Raw genomic sequence first — 16,409 nt, 5'->3', positions numbered from 1 at the left:
ACTCACCAAATCTGCTCACTTCATTCCTGTCAGGAGTGGCTACTCTGTGGACAAGTTGGCGCAGGTATATGTGGATGAGATCATCAGGCTGCATGGGGTTCCTGTTTCGATAGTGTCTGATAGAGGGCCCCAGTTCACCTCCAGGTTTTGGCGGAGTCTGCAGAATGCCATGGGTACTAGGTTGGATTTCAGTACTGCCTTCCACCCCCAGACTGATGGACAGTCAGAAAGGACCATCCAGACTATCGAAGATATGCTCAGAATGTGTGTGCTGGACTTTGGCGGTTCTTGGAGGCAGCATCTACCTTTGGTGGAGTTTGCCTACAACAACAGCCATCATGCTAGCATCGGGATGGCTCCATATGAAGCTTTGTACGGAAGGAAGTGCAGATCACCTGTTTGCTGGGAGGAAGTTGGAGAAAAGGCCTTGGCAGGGCCTGAGCTAGTAGAGATCACCAGCAGGGTGGTACCCATAATCAGAGAGAGAATCAAGACTGCTGCCAGCAGACAGAAAAGCTATGCAGACGTCCGCAGGAGACAGTTAGAGTTTCAGGAGGGGGATCTGGTATTGCTCAAGGTGTCTCTAATGAAGGGAGTGGTTCGGTTCGGGAAGAAAGGTAAGCTGGCTCCACGGTACATCGGACCCTTCGAAGTCTTGCAAAAGATTGGGAATGTATCGTACAAGCTGGATTTACCTGCTTCAATGGAAAGAATCCATCCGGTTTTCCATGTTTCAATGTTGAGGAAGTTTGTGTCAGATCCGAGCAAGGTTCTTAGTGAGCCTGAAGTGGAGGTCCAAGAGGATCTCACCTATGTTGAACAGCCAATACGGATCCTAGACACCCAGATCAGAAAGTTAAGAAATAAGGAAATCCCGATGGTGAAAGTCCTGTGGAACCACCACAATTTGGAGGAATGCACTTGGGAGACACGGGAGTCTATGCTCCAGCAGTACCCTCATCTCTTTTAAGGTTAGATATCTATGTGTTTATGTGCTATGTATGTATGTTGTGTTTTATGCCATGCTATGTGTGCTAGTTGAGGTACATTCGGGGACGAATGTTCTTAAGGGGGAAAGAATGTAATACCCGGCTAGACTCCGGTATCGGAATTCCTACCGTCCGGTGGAATCTCGGATGTCGGAAGCCTCTAGTAGGGTAGAAACATGTTTTTATAAAACGTTTTGATGAATTTTAATGTTTTAAGTATGAAAATTAAATGAGTTTTTGCATGAAAAGTCTTTGAAGGAAAACCCAGGTTCGACCGCCGAAAGTCAAGTTCGGCCGCCGAACATGCATGCGTTTTGGAGGCACGTTAGGCCCTCGAAAGCATGAGTGAGGGAAGTCCAGGTTCGGCCGCCGAAAGTCAAGTTCGGCCGTCGAACATGGCATGCATGCAGAGGCACATTCGGCCCCCGAACGTGGCCTGGCCAGCCACTATAAAAGGGTCCCTTAGGTCCGCACGGGCGAGCTTTTTCTCCCCTTTTGTCGGCCAAGGTGAGTCTCCGCCACCCCTCCCTCGATCTTGAGTGTTTTCCTTAGATCTTCCATGATTTTCACGGGTTTTAACTTCTGTTTTGAAGATCTGTGAGTAAAGAGCAAGTTTTGGGTACTTGGAGGTTCAAAGAGCTCAATCTCTCCATCTCCAAGCTAGGATCGCCTTTCCTCTCGTTTCTTCAAGAGGTAAGCTTGGATCCACCCTTGTTATGTGTTTTAAACAAGCATTAAGTTGTTTTATGGGTAGAGATGCATGTTTAGGCTGGTTGATGAGTTTATGGGTTTTGATGTTTTGATAAACAATGTATGTTGATTTTTGTGTGTTTGAAGTGTTGTAGTTGGGGTATTTGATAGTTTGAGACCCCTAGGTGTGATGTATGATATGTATGCATGTTTTAGAACAAGTTTATGCATGATTTGAGAGTTGGGAGGCAAATGTGCATAAAGGAGCCAAGTTTCTGCCCTTTGGCAGAAACCAGGTTCGGCAGCCGAAGGCACTTTCGGCCGCCGAACATGGCTGTGGAGGCAGGCCTTTCGGCTGCCGAAGTTTCCCCCGAAAAGAGACTTTCGTCTCTGTCTGGGACTTTCGGCCGCCGAAGGTGCCGCCGAACATGCATGAGTTTCACCTCTGTCTGGGAGTTTCGGCCGCCGAAGGTGCCGCCGAACCTGCCTGACTTTCGGCTCTGGAGGGACTTTCGGCCGCCGAACCTGCCGCCGAAAGTGCCCTGTCCAGCCATTTCTTGCATGTTTTTATGTAGTTGTTTTGTGATGTTTTAGGGGGTTTTTGGGGAGTAGTTTATAGTTATGTTCAGGTGTGTTTGGTCCCTCATTTGAGTCCACCTGTGTAGGTTCGGTCCCGAGGAACCGAGGACCCCAGCAGTGAGACAGCTGCTACAGAGTTTGTCAGAGCTAGCCAGAGGTGAGTGGAATAAACCTTAACTTTTAAAATAAATGAAATATGAATTTTGAGCATGATCCATGCATCATGAATGCCATGAGATATAGTAGGTTGTTGCATTAGTATTCACGAATATGTTGCATTGCATTTATGATGATGATGTGGATTGGTTATTGGATGATCCTTTAGTCCTCATATGATATGATGATGTTATGGCATGATATGGTATGGAAGTCCAGGTTGTACCCATTCTACGTCCCTGGCACAGTTGGACTGTATGATATGTTATGTTAAGAGAAAGACCGGTTGTACCCATTCTACGTCCCGGCACAGTTGGACTATGTAGAGGACTATAGGTGACAATACCATCCGAGATGTGATTTGGTGTGATGTGTTGCATTTCATGAAAGCATGAAATTTTAATATATGATTTCACTATTCTGCTCACTGGGCTTTGTAGCTCACCCCTCTCCCCTAACCCCAGATGTGCAGGTACAGGGTAGACCAGGAGGTTAGCCAGAGTTCGGAAGTATATTTATGTAATAGTTAGATTGTGGACATGACAATTGTACTATGATGTAATGTAAGAGATTTCAGTATGTTATGTAATGAGGTATATTGAGGTTATAGACGTGCTTGACCCTATGAGTATTGTAATCCCTTGTTGATGCATGATCTTAGATATTTGATGATACAGATGTTAGCCAACTCAACACATGTATATCGCCCATTGGGGCATTGATGAGATCCCACAGAGGGGTCAAGTTTATGATTATATTTTAGTGCATGCACAGGTTGAGTTTGGTGTATGAGAAATGAAAGAAAAGTTTTAATTTTTATGCATGTTGTTGATCATGTATGGGATTATACAGGTTTACAGGTTATATGTCAGGCTTGCTACGGGTCCCGGCGGCCTTAAGCCGATCTGGATCCTAGCGCCGGTAGCGGTCCGATTTTCGGGTCGTTACAAAATGAGTATTCTTTTACATAGATAAAAAGAAGGGATCAAATTAATGTATTCAAGAGTGATTGGATAGAACTCTTATCTCACATGTATGGTTGAAACTATACACGAATTATAAGTTATCTAACCTTCATATTTATATCTCTAATCATTTTTTTATTTTATTATATTGTAATAAACATAGATATGCCAGTAAAAGGAAATTTAGATTTGAAAATTTTTGGCTCACCAAGCCAAATATCTATGATTTAATAAAAAAATGTTTAAGAGGACTCTCTAAGGTAAGAGAATCGGGGAGAAAATTAGCTTTTTATGCTCAAAATTTTTGTATCTTAGAATAAGCATTTTAGCATTAATTTTCAAAAAGAGGCTAATTATATCCATACAAAACTAGAAAATATAAGGATAAAAATGATCGTAAGATTAGATCAAAATCAAAATAAATTATTTCAGTATTTAAAAATTAAAAAAGTAAATAAAATAAAATTATAATCGAAGAGATAAAATGACTTTTTCGTAAAAATATATGGAGCAAATTATCAATATTTTACATATATAATAATTATTCAATATTCATACATTTAAAATTAATATTTTTTATTTACTATTATTATTATTGCTATTATTTAAAAATAATAATAGTAATATTTAGGTTTAATAATATAACAAATTATAAATCCGAAATAATTTTAAATTTACCCCTATATTATCTATCGGGTCAAATAAGCCCAATAAACTCAAAACTCTTCATTTAAGGCCACATCAATCCTGCTCTTGTTATAAAATCAGCCACTGTTTTTAAAAAGAGAGTAACATATCATTTACGTTTGCCCTTCAATAAAAACTTGAGTGCTAATATGGCTTAAGAGTTAGTTTTGGGTATGTTTAGCCTCTGACAAATAGTTCAGGTACTGATTTGAACTTTTATTCATTATAATTTATAAATCCATGTCCCGTTAACTATTATTATACAAATGCTCCCGCCAAAAAGCTTGGTTATTTTCCCGCGCTTTGCTTCTATTTGTTTTGACTTTCCGCAACTTCCGCACGCAAACGCTTCGTTAGCAGCGTCGTCTCTGATATCTTCTGGGTAACGTATATGTCTTTCATTCTTTTTTTGTCTCGCCAATAGCCGAATACACTGCTCATTTGGAGTTTCTAACTTCCGATTTATTGGTCTTTTGTCAGATCTCTAGTCTTTGGATACAAAATTTTGAGGAATCGTTAGAGGTAACTGAGCAGCTGATCGCTTTATTTGAATTACAAATGAGAGTTAATTACTGGTTTCTCTTTAATTTCGTCCAAATAATCCTCGATAATCTTGGAATTTGATGTTCATTAAGTTGATACAGTAGCAGCTTGCTTGACATTAGAAGGTAGATTTTGTTGGCCTTTTGGGGACGGTGGAATCGATAGGTATAATGGGTGATTTCAAATCTCTGATTCACTAATGGGTCTGCTAGATTTTAGCTTCTAATACCTTTATTAGATCTGCAATTATGTTTGAATATTTGTTTGATATCTTCAGTATACCATTTGCAAACCATCATTGTTCCAATTTTATGTTCATTAGAAAAATAAGATGATCAGAAATTTGATATAAATTGGAGTAGCAATTTTCTTTTTCTCTGTTTTATTATTATTATAAGGGTAAATTACTTTTACATCCCTGAGTTATGTTAAAATTAACCCATATATTTCTCTATTTTTAAAACTCAATCGTTTAAACATTGTATTTTGATTTTATCAAATTGGAGGTTATTCCATATAATTTTTGGTAATTATCTTTGATATCAGTAAAATACTCTGAATGTATTACTTAATTATTGGATTATATCAAATTTAACACTTGTGTCCCTAGATTTCTCAAAAATAAATAGGTTGCTCCTTGTACTTTACCTTTATTAAACTGAAAAAAAATATTTTGACAAAGAAATCTTCAATTTAATGGGTCAAAATATAAAGACTAAACTGTTGGATTTTAAAAATATAGTGACATATATATTGATTTTAACATACCTCAGGAATGTATAAAGTAAATTTTCCTTATTCTAATAATTATTCTCATTATATATTTCTTTACTTGATTATCTCTTTTCCTTCATCTTGATTCACTTGCTAATGCTTTGTACCATGGACTACAATGTTCTGCAAACTAAAACGTATGTTTTTAATAAAAAAATGTGATCAATGAGTGTCTGTTCCTTCTGTTAACTGCAACTTCAGACAACAGGATTAATGTTAATTATTGTTTATATTGCAGCATATGGATACATCAAACCCTGCAATTTTTGTTAATGGAGAGTCATTGCAGATGTATGTTGGGAAAAAAGTTAGAGCAGTGGTTCAAATAATTAAATCTGATGGTGCGGACATGATTGGAAAATCTACAGATGAACATCAATGGACTTTAAAGGGCTTGTCATCTGCTCCTCTTATGAGTTATGTGGAGGTCATTGGTGTAGCTGAGAGCAACCAATCAATCGGCGTTGAATTATGGACCGACTTTGGCAACTCATTTGGTACCAAGTACTTTGCCGTCTTTTTTAAATTTCGTTTTACATGCATATTTCACGAAAATGGCCATGGAGACGTAGTTTTACAGTGTCAATCTATCTCCTGTGGTAATTGATTGGTTGAAATTGTTCCAACTCAAACGCCAGTACAGAACGTTTCACATAAATTCAAAGTTGATTTCATAGCTTTCTAGTTTCCACCCCTTGCCGTCTTCCTATTTTTTTTGGGTGCCCTTTTTGGTTTATTTTGGCTCCCATTGATTTTTGAACCCTGGTCTGAGTTTTTCTTTTTGGCTGCTGTGATGAGAGCATCAAGGGAGTCTTGTGGTTGTATGCTGTGGATGCCTTTTTCTTCTTGCTTTTCTCTCTGTTAAATATAAATTTCCATGATTTAACCTACCATTGCTTTTCAGCATTATGTATTGGTAGGTAAACCTCGTTCCTTTTGCAGATGCCCACTCGTACAATCAACTATGCCAACTTGCAAATGGGGAATTCAAAGATTTATTTCTATAGGGGATGGCAGTTTACAAAGCTTTGATTGAGCTAGTCACTGAAATCAAGGTTAAGTGGCATTGTAAAGTTAAGTTGCTATTTCATGTGTAGTGAGACTGAAGATGTTTGCAATGCCTAGGTTTTTTCTGAATTGTTGCTCTTGTTCTGTCATGTCAATGTACTTACATGGTGCAGGGTTCTCTGCTACTGCAACTATTACTATCGTTATTATTATCATTCAATAATCCCCTAATAATTGGCCCAAGTATACATGAATATCAAAGGAAGTCATGAAAATCATTTGAGTTGTCTTTAGCGCATTATTTGACATATCCATTGTAGATTTGGCTTTCACCGCCCAATGCCAAAAATGCGTTCAGCACATTTGCATATATTTTTATTTAAGTTTGCCAAGAGGAGTACCCAATTTCCCCTGACAATTGTAATTCTGATACCATTTAAGAAGCATAAAAGTATACACGGAAACCTGATGTCTCCATTTATGTCAATAAAAAACAGAAAGCATAAATTACCACTGTTCCGTTCTCCCATAACATATTGAGCAAACTAAGATTTAACCACCGCACATAGAGAATAAATAAGTGGAATATATCTTACACATTTTATTTTCCATTACTTCTTTCCTTGTCTAAAATCACATACATTTAATCTGATGTCTCTATTTATGGCAGTCCTAGAATGGCCGCTGGAAGCCTCCTATATTGAACAGAGTATGGATTAGAGCGGCATCGCTAATAACAGGAATATGAGCATAGCCACCAAGAAGAGCACAACTTACACACTGCAACAGAACTAAAATGTATGCTAATCCCACACCTGCCCAGTAGTACATCCCATACGTACCGTTGTAGTGTATGAGAGGAAAGAAGTTACTTGTATACCATATCAATTGCATGGCCGTTTCCAACAACATGCCCATCATAAGATGGAACCTAAAGAAGTGAGGCCACTCTCTGTTTTTCACAATTCCAATATAAGCTATGTAGCAGTACACCATTGTGAACCAAGTTGGTAATCTCGAGACAGCTCCAGGGACAAAAAATATTAAATCTTCCAAGTAGTCATAATGTTCTAGGAAGGACCGGATAAAATAACCTGCATCTGAAATCTGCAGAGCAATCAAATAGGGAAGACAAGCTAATGTTCTCCACCACCATTCTGGTTTTTCAGCTAATACTGGAAAAGGAAACCTGAAAAAGTCATTCTTGTATGCTTTAGGGAGGTCAGAAGAACGTCTTCGAACAGGAAGTCTAGGGATTCCATAAGAGAGACCATCTTGATCTCCAAAAAGTGAGGCTGATGCAGCAGAGAGCTGGGAGAACTTTTTTCCTGCCAAGTGAAATAACAATAAGATTACAATATTCAACATTGTAAAGAATAACAACCTTTTCTATTCGAAAAATTGGTGAACTTCTATAAAGAAAGTGCAGAAATTTGCCATCTTCTATATTATCAAGTCATCAACTACCTGCACAGACTCATACTGGCTCAAATATCAACTTGAGAATTTATACAAGTTAAAAAAGATTTGTCATATAGGCTTTGAGTAACAATTCTATTAGAGAATAATAGATCTGTCAGAACCTAATTTGCTATGACCAAAGGAAACATGAAAGGTGAAGAATGAAATATTTCTGCTTAATGATATGCTAATGCATCCCATATGTTGGAAGTTATATGGAATCTGTAACTTCTCTGACGGTGTATTACAGATTTTTAATAATTACAGAACACGAAAAACAAAGGCAGCAACTCAAACCTGCGTCCTTTCATGTATAAATTGTATCATTTGTTTCTATAAATATCCAGACTTTAGTATAAAACCAAATCAGAATTCATCCCATTATCTATGATCTAAAATTCTCTGCCATAACACCAGAGACATAACATCAAATTTCTTTAAAGGAATGTGTAGTACAAGGAAACTTATTAACCTTTAGAAGAGTAGGAATGCAGATGCCGATTAGGGCTTTGCGTAGCCGTGCTCAATGACAATTCAGGCAAGGAAGGAAAGTTGGGTCTGCAGAAAACCACTGGGCGACTTGATGAGGGTTTACCAGCCCCTAAAATCTTGGTGCATCCATCAAAAATCACATCCTTATACCTGGTCGCCAGTGACAATTACAACATATAGATAACATAACAAACAGATGAAATGAGAATTGTTTTTTGAATGGGACAATTTATCCACTTAGTTTGTTTGTTAGATTTTCATCTTTCATCAAATATATACTTTGAAACAAGTCCACACAGAGACTGGAAAATTTTGACTGCTGCCATCAAAAGGAAGCCACATACACAAAACACCCATCAACTTGGTCAATTATGCAGCAGGAAAAAGAATCAACACACGTCACACTTAGTTTTTGTTATAGAATAGGGAGTCACACTTAGTTTTTGTTATAGAATAGGGAGTCGTATAGATTAAAATCAATTAGCATAATAGAAATATAGTTATATACTTTCCCATTTAGAGCAAGTGTATGTAAATTTTTATTCAATCTTTTATGAAAAAAGTACCATTTTCCACTATAAGTAACAGTTCTCAAAAATGATAGGTAATATCCTATGAAGTCCCTGTTACACTCAATTTGTCCCTAAAAAGAAATAGCCTCAGCTTTTATGTAGAAGAACAGGAGCAACACCCTCTCCATCAGACGAAATTAGCTTGAAGCAACACCACGATGATGGAATATATATATATATAGATAGTTCAACTACCAAAAAATATGCCCATTTAATTTATTCCTCTCATTCAACAATGCAAACCAAGTCAAAACCGTAACAAAATACTAATTAAACCCACAACACTCACATTTCTAACATGAAATCCCCTTATATAGAACTATCTCATAATTGTTGAATTCGTTTAGTCTATAATTAAAGATTGCATAAACAGTTTGAATGATGCATCTCCTAATACTTTGAAATCTTTTAAAAATATAATTTTTCAAGCTTTAAAATATGTGTTTTAACTCACCAAAGGTTTTGCTTACTCTTCCTCTTCTTTCTTTTTTTTTTTTTTTTTTTGGTTTGTAAATCTTAACTTCCTTAAAAGCCACTCCCAAATATGACAAAGAAAAGGGCCAAATGAACTTTTTTACACTTGAAGTCCTGAAAGAGATTTTCTATCAAAAACAAATCTGGTTTCAAATACCACAGAGGCACAAACAAAATGAATACATCACTAAAAATTATATGTATCAGGGGGATGTGAGGTCCTGTTTAACGCAGCTATTAGCCATTACTAACATCTAGTAGCAGTTTATATAGATGGTAGGTTATAGCAAATAAATATTAAATATTTGGTAAAAATTTGCTAATGATGAAATACTAACGTTGATCTGGCAAATACTCATTAAGGACTTTTTTAAAAAGAGTATATTGTGTCCTCTAATGTGTTCTACAACTTAAAAAGCTGTAAGTAGCATAAAATGTTAATTAAGAATAGTATAATTTATCTTTTTTCATGGATTTATAATGAATAATTATTTGGTGCAAGAAAATATGAACATGATAGTTATTCTAGACGTTACTTATAATAATTTAATAAATACTTATAATATTTTAATAAATATTTATCTTTTCAGAATTACAAGTAAAAAGGATAAATTTTCGATTAGCAAATTTGTTAGAAGTAAGTTAGTCCAAAAATATATGTTAAAAAAAAAGAAATCAAATTAACTATCCACTAATGGCAAAAGTTCCAAACTGAAAGTTCTAGAAATTAGCAGTTGTTTTAGCTTCCAACAAAAGCTTTCTTTTCTCCTTCACCAAAGGTTTTGGTTCTTTTTTGGTTTAAGCTAGTGGCTAGCCCCAAAAGCTAAAACCAAATGCCCTAAATTAAGTGTTACAATTTTTAAGTGCATTCCTTTATCGTTGTGTTTATAGTTTTTGTCAAAAGAAAAAAAGAAAAGAGCAAACACATACTTGTAAGCAGCAAAAACATTAACAATGCCTGGAGCAAGAAGCGTAGCTGGCTTGAGAGCTTGACGAGAAGCCTGAGTAGCAATGGTGGATGGAGTTGCCCTAACAGCAAATGCAGTCATCCTTGACTTGTGTTTTATCTTTTAAAATTTCCTTTTAAAATACTCCTGAAAGAAGTTCCTTCACATGCAAGAAATGGAACCTAGAATTATTTGCATAATCAGTAACATATACCACCACCTTGCCACAAAAAACTAGGTGGGTAAGGAGGATAAAACTTAAAAGAGCCTCAAAGATTGAAAATTTGGTTGAATGAAACCTAAACAAAATTGAATATAATGCAACAAGAAAATAAATTGGATATACTATACATTATTCATTTTAAATAGTATAGTTCCATATTTTAGTTATAGTTGTTCACTTATTTTTCTATTTTGCCCCCTATAACTGCACTTTTGATTTTGACATTGGTCCACTAGTAGGTCAACACCACACAATGGTTTGAAATGGCATCCTCTCAAGATTCCACAGCAACAAGTATAAGCCAACCCTTTCCAGCAACAAAACAAAAGTAATGATATTCACAAAATAGCTACAAAGATAAATACCAACAGTTAACCAAATAATCACTATGTTACAAAGAATCAAAAGCCACAAATAGTCAAAGGCTAAACAAATAATTCACATGATGAAAAAAGAAAAAAATCATATTGAATGCATAGTGAAAGTAAATGAACAAATAAAATACTAGTTAAAATAAATCCTGGAATCTGAATTGGTGAATTCACACCATGTTATCATTTAAAGAAACTCGTCAAGTAACCACAACAAGCATAAATTTTCAAAAATCCTCAAGGTTGATTACAAGTCAAGGACTACACACCAAAGAACCAAAAGCCACATATACATTTCACAAATTTGTATGTAACTAAAAAATGTCACATTATAAAACATGGTAAAAAATAGATAAACAAGGAAAACTTTGGATTGGAACTCTGTCACACCCTTGCATAGTGGTTGAGCCAATCATGAGCCTCATGTTTTGCATGTTCAGTTTTCAACAAGAGATGTAGCCAGACAGGTATAAACAGAAAGAGGGAGGATTGAATAGAGAAGAAAAATCAGAAGAGCAAGGGAAAAAAGAAATAAACAGAAAACACAATCAATTTTGATGTGCATTTCAGATAAGTGGGATTGGTAACTAAAGCTTCAAGTAGCTTTCCCTTTTTTCTCTCTGCTTTGTTTTTTTGTAGGGGAATAGAAGAACATGGATATGCTCGGTGCAAGGAGAGGTGGAGGGGGAACCTAAAGGGCAATGGTTGTAGTGGTGTAAGAGTTAGCAAGGTGTACATAAAAGAAGAGGAGGGTATTGCAGCAACAGTATAAAACGGTGAGTGGCAAAGGGGTAGAACATGAAACTTTGGGTGGTAGGAGAAAATGGAGGAGGCTCAGTGAAATGACACCAAAAACAAAAGACCACATTGCTTTTAAGCCAATGAAGGAAAAATATGAGAATGAGTGAAAATAGCAGTCTCCTGCACATATTTCTTTGAATTATTAGGGTCTGAAGCCCAATGAATCTCACTCATGTTTGGCATAGTAAATTCTCCCACTTTCTTTATGGTCCCCCTCTTGCCTGCCCTCAAAACAAGATTGTTCCTGTTGTAGGAAAAAATGCCATTGATTAAATGGATAATATCACCAGGCTCAAAGGAATCACAATCATCACTCCAAAACTGGAAGAGCACAGCAGCAGTTTCATCAGCCACCAGGGCCAAGCATGTCCAATTCTGCCCCACGATTTCCGTCCTGCCTTTGTCCAAAAGTATGAATTGTGTGTTTATATTAGTTTGAGCTGAAGGCACCATGTCTTTCAAAGAACCATGCTGCTTCCTCCCATTCTTTGTGAAATACTAATGTAGAGACTGCTTTAACTTACAAAGCAAGGAAATGGCTTTGGACAAATGAAAGTCGAGTTACTGTTAAGTGCTAGAGCGAGTTCTGAGCCTCATGTTTTGCTGTCAACAAGAGATGCAGCCAGGGCTTAGAACGATAGAGGTTTAGAGACAGAGAGAGGAAAGAGTTGATGGAGAAGAGAAATAAAGAAAAAGGCAGAAGTCAGAATAAAACTTACTTGATTTGGACAGTAATGGCATGTGAATGGGGTGGGTAACCACAACTTCAAGTGGTTTTCCCTCTTTTCCTCTCTGTTATAATTTTCTGTATAAGGTTATAAGAACATGGAAATGGTGAGTGGGAAGAGAAGATGGAGCAGTGGGAATGTTAAGGAGGTTGTGACGTGTCAGGATAAGTGGAAGTAGATAGAAGAAGAGACAAATTGAGAGAAGATGGTAGAGGATATGCAATTAAAGCAAGTAAAAATTGAATGATTGAGAACTAAAAAGGGATATAAGACAAAGCATTTTAGAAATAAATGTTGGTGCTACACAGGCAATTACTTTTGATCACATCAAAAAGTTGTGTAGTTGCAAGAAAATTAAAATTTTCAAATTCAAAGCCATCTGAGATTATTGCAAACAAACGTATTGAGATATATGAGGACAGATTAAGCAAACAGAGATTATCAACCCCAGATAGGATCTTGGCAATTTCGCCATTTATTTCTAGAGAATGAGAAAGTACCCGACATTCTAAAACAAAATTTGAATAATTCTTGATCATTCAAACAACACTTCATATAAAGTACCCAGACAAGATTTCCTCTAATTATCATCACTTAAAAATGTAAATATCAAACAATGAACATCTCAAGCACACAATGTCATACCTATCCAGGACCCGGTGACTTATTCGAAAAATGATCTCATTTGAATTGAATTTAATACATTTAAAAACAAAGCCAAGCCATGGGTTGATCATCAAGTCAAACATATTTCTATTTCAGGTGATTTTTATCGAAAAAGAATAATTAGTGCAATACTTGTCTCACCAGAAAACCAGAATTCTGCTATACCTCTGTATACGGTCCCGAGAAATCAGAATTCTCTCGTCCTCTTTTTGTTCCCCAAGCGAAGTTGGAAGATGCAATCTCTGGACTCTAGAAAAAGCTAATGACGAGGAAGGAGCCAAGGAGGGAGGGTGAGAGGTCTTCGAATAAACGAGAGCTTTTGAAAAACCCTTTCTAAACCCTTCAAGCGTTTCAATATTTCACATTTTTAAAGAGAAAAAGCTCATCTGTTGAAGTCGGTTATAACTACTACTAAAACGCAGCGTTTCACCGTGAGAGCATAAATACGACGTCGCTTGCTCAACCGCCATGTGGCACATGGAAGGTTCAAGTCGGTTATAGCTACTACTAAACCGCAGCGTTTTCACACTGCAACCATAAATTCGACGTCGCCTGCTCAACCGGCATGTGGCACATGTAAGCAAAAGTCGCTTTCCAATAACAGATGGACACCTGGCATCTCTTTCCAAAGATTTCCAGACTCCAATATATTCTAGTGCATCAACACATGCTAGTCTGGTAGGGCAAAACTTCTGCTACTTCCTGTTTGTCCTTTGGTTTTTCCGCCTGTCGCCGTTCCTTGGTCTCCGATCAGCCACCGTTGCTCCTTATTGTAAGATCTATTGTTTCTTTATCTCTTCTGCTTGAAATGATGATATTGATCTTAACCTGTACTTTTTTTTTTTAATTTCTTATGGATGATGTGACATTAACAGAAATTTTTGCTTTTGATTTTGAAGTATTTGATTAGAAGGGGCACTTCTGATGTGCAGATTTTATAACTCATATGTTGATTTGGAATTGGTGAAGGGTTGCTGCTCTTCTTCCTCTTGTCTTATATCATTCAATTATTTTTTTTAATTAAATATTATTATTTGACTTGTATGTTTGATTATTTTTTCTTTTGGAACTTTTGGCACTTGATTTTTCATATTTTTGACTCAAAAAACGTAAAAATTATCATCCGCTTGTCTGCACCTAGCACAAGGAAATCTTTTGTGATTATATATATATATAAAGAGAGAGAGAGAGAGAGAAAGTGTGTGCGTTTTGGTGGTAACCCCTGTTTTTTTTTTTTTTTTCTTTAATGTATTTCCGGTTGGTTAAAGTTGCAAATCCAATATTATGTATGTGTGCAACTATCTTGGCAGCCCAGATGCTGCATATGTTGTAATTTGGATAACAATTTTATTATTGCCTTGGGGATTATGGGGATTTTTGAATACTATATTTCTGAATTATCAATGGTTTGCGACTCTGTAAATTACCAAAATGTAGAAAACGCTATGTGCAGTGTTTATATGAATATTCTGTTTTCTTCATCTTAGCATAATTGCATTTATTCTTAAGTTCAAGTCCTCTAATTTTCTACTGTTGCTGGATGATAGTTAAGAAGTCGATTCAAAACTAATACAGTAATAAGTTTTCAGTTGCTAGATTTAGATGTTTGCTTCATGTTATCTAACTTTCTTTAAAGTGAGTTAAGGCTTTGTTAGAAGTGCAATTATGACTTGTAGAACATACTATAGAAGGCTAAAGAGAGTTTAGTATAATTTTGTTTATGCATGGATTGATTATATACTCTCTCTTTTTTTTTTTTTTTTTTGGGCGGGGGGGGGGGGTGTTTCAGGTTGAAAAATGTCGACTCTCAGACTACCCTCATCTTGCTTTATCAGAAGTTCACCCCCAAGCAAAGCTACAAGCCCAAGCAGGTCTTGCGCATTAGTTAAGAGCTCATGTCCTTTGGGTTCAGTAAAGAATGTATCTAAATCATTTGGCTTGAAGGCTTCCTCCTTCAGAGTTTCTGCAATGGCAAACGTGTACAAGGTGAAATTAATTGGGCCAAATGGTGAAGAGAATGAAATTGAGGCGCCTGATGATACTTACATCCTCGACGCAGCAGAAAATGCAGGAGTAGAGCTGCCATACTCATGCAGAGCTGGGGCCTGCTCTACTTGTGCCGGGCAGCTGGTTACTGGATCTGTGGACCAATCAGATGGGTCATTTCTCAACGAGGAGCAAATGGAAAAGGGTTATGTGCTTACCTGCGTCTCTTATCCAACTTCAGATTGTGTTATTCACACCCACAAGGAAGGTGATCTCTATTGAATAATGTAAGCAGCAAACTTGTTTGCTGATGATCCAAATATGAACTTTTGTCAACCTAGACTGGTAGAATATTTTATGCTGGATTTCATTTCTTCTAAATTGCATGGTATTAACTGTTAGTATTAAGAGTCTGCTGTTGAATATCATCATATTCAATCTCAAGCAGTGTGGAAAGCTTCACTGTTCTTGATTCAACATCTGAATTATTGAATGAGAATAAAATTTGTTCAAGTCAGTTCTTCACAAGCATAAATAGTTTTCTCATAGAGTTTATGTGAATTTGGTTTTAGAGCTGGTTCTTATTTTGCATTGGTGGGATTTTTTAAAATTTCCTCTATCTTTAGTTTTGATTAGACATGATCGCTTTCCACCTTCAACTTGCAAAATGATAGCCACAGCATATGGTTGACACCCTTTATAATTGTTTGGTAACCCATTCTATTTGTAGGTACAAAGTGGAGGGAGCACTCTCCTTTTTGGGTTTTTGACCATAAAGAAGAAAAATTAGGCAGTGGTGAATATCAGCCTGATGCATATATAAAATATAAATCGCATCTCATTAATTTAAAATAATAATAATAAAAGACGTGAGTGGAAATTACATAATTGCTTCAGGAAAAGTGGGGAATATTATAAAAACATCAAGGAGCCACTAGAAAAGGTGTGCTGCTTTTTCCATAGGACATTTAAAAATTAATGAAATAAAATTTTTTTATATATTGAAGAAGGGAGAAGGAGTCTCTCTCTATTAACTAGTTGTCTGTGTTTAAACATTTAATTGAACAGTGAATTTCAGATATTAAATTATTGATATAAAAAAAATTATAAATTTATTAAATTCAAATTTTAATTTATTTTAACGTAATTTATATGAACATTTTTAAAGTTTAAATAAAATTTATAGATTAGTCATTCATTAAATTTTTAATAACAATTTAATTTTTATTTAATAAAAAAGTTGTTTTATAAATAAAAAATATATATTAATGTTATATTATATATAAAAGTGAGAAGA

General features: G+C 36.0%; 3 protein-coding genes across 8 annotated transcripts; 2 read left to right on the top strand and 1 right to left on the bottom strand.

Annotated features, from left to right (window-relative positions):
• Nucleotides 1-4,333: 4,333 nt before the first annotated feature.
• Nucleotides 4,334-6,622, top strand: LOC110625218 (replication protein A 14 kDa subunit B). The gene is made up of 4 exons (XM_021770817.2): nucleotides 4,334-4,448; nucleotides 4,547-4,588; nucleotides 5,622-5,880; nucleotides 6,326-6,622. The coding sequence occupies exons 3-4, from the start codon at nucleotides 5,625-5,627 to the stop codon at nucleotides 6,388-6,390; spliced, it is 321 nt and encodes a 106-aa protein (XP_021626509.1). The 5' UTR covers nucleotides 4,334-4,448; nucleotides 4,547-4,588; nucleotides 5,622-5,624; the 3' UTR covers nucleotides 6,391-6,622.
• A 223-nt stretch (nucleotides 6,623-6,845) lies between these two features.
• On the bottom strand, nucleotides 6,846-13,492 carry LOC110625217 (protein TIC 20-IV, chloroplastic). 6 transcript variants are annotated; one of them, XM_043961003.1, is made up of 7 exons: nucleotides 13,292-13,491; nucleotides 12,452-12,537; nucleotides 12,257-12,335; nucleotides 11,903-12,126; nucleotides 10,321-10,519; nucleotides 8,325-8,494; nucleotides 6,846-7,719 (listed from the first exon to the last, which is right to left on the bottom strand). In XM_043961003.1, exons 5-7 carry the CDS (start codon nucleotides 10,437-10,439, stop codon nucleotides 7,064-7,066), a joined length of 945 nt encoding a protein of 314 aa, XP_043816938.1. In that variant the 5' UTR covers nucleotides 10,440-10,519; nucleotides 11,903-12,126; nucleotides 12,257-12,335; nucleotides 12,452-12,537; nucleotides 13,292-13,491; the 3' UTR covers nucleotides 6,846-7,063. The 6 variants fall into 6 exon arrangements, with proteins under 6 accessions (XP_043816938.1, XP_043816939.1, XP_021626501.1 ...); XM_043961004.1 differs by lacking the exons at nucleotides 11,903-12,126; nucleotides 12,257-12,335; nucleotides 12,452-12,537 and having other exon boundaries at nucleotides 10,321-10,484; nucleotides 13,292-13,492; XM_021770809.2 differs by lacking the exons at nucleotides 11,903-12,126; nucleotides 12,257-12,335; nucleotides 12,452-12,537.
• A 250-nt stretch (nucleotides 13,493-13,742) lies between these two features.
• On the top strand, nucleotides 13,743-15,629 carry LOC110624037 (ferredoxin, root R-B2). Its single transcript, XM_021769089.2, has 2 exons — nucleotides 13,743-13,898; nucleotides 14,916-15,629. The coding sequence occupies exon 2, from the start codon at nucleotides 14,924-14,926 to the stop codon at nucleotides 15,392-15,394; it is 471 nt and encodes a 156-aa protein (XP_021624781.1). The 5' UTR covers nucleotides 13,743-13,898; nucleotides 14,916-14,923; the 3' UTR covers nucleotides 15,395-15,629.
• The last annotated feature ends 780 nt before the right edge of the window (nucleotides 15,630-16,409 follow it).

This window comes from Manihot esculenta, chromosome 10 (assembly GCF_001659605.2).
Source record: "Manihot esculenta cultivar AM560-2 chromosome 10, M.esculenta_v8, whole genome shotgun sequence".
In the NCBI taxonomy this organism is placed as follows: Eukaryota; Viridiplantae; Streptophyta; class Magnoliopsida; order Malpighiales; family Euphorbiaceae; genus Manihot; species Manihot esculenta.
The sequence above is the reverse complement of the archived record's forward strand: the minus strand, read 5'-3'. Positions and strand labels throughout refer to the sequence as shown.

What these genes read in the sequence shown, in the direction of transcription:
- LOC110624037 (XM_021769089.2), top strand. Translation starts at nt 14,924, where the DNA reads ATGTCGACTCTCAGACTACCCTCATCTTGCTTTATCAGAAGTTCACCC.
- LOC110625217 (XM_043961004.1), bottom strand. Translation starts at nt 10,439, where the DNA reads ATGACTGCATTTGCTGTTAGGGCAACTCCATCCACCATTGCTACTCAG. An exon ending in AATGTTTTTGCTGCTTACAA is followed by an intron (nt 8,495 to 10,320) that starts GTATGTGTTTGC and finishes ACTGGCGACCAG; the next exon opens with GTATAAGGATGTGATTTTTG. An exon ending in GCATTCCTACTCTTCTAAAG is followed by an intron (nt 7,720 to 8,324) that starts GTTAATAAGTTT and finishes TTCACTTGGCAG; the next exon opens with GAAAAAAGTTCTCCCAGCTC.
- LOC110625218 (XM_021770817.2), top strand. Translation starts at nt 5,625, where the DNA reads ATGGATACATCAAACCCTGCAATTTTTGTTAATGGAGAGTCATTGCAG. An exon ending in CGACTTTGGCAACTCATTTG is followed by an intron (nt 5,881 to 6,325) that starts GTACCAAGTACT and finishes TTCCTTTTGCAG; the next exon opens with ATGCCCACTCGTACAATCAA.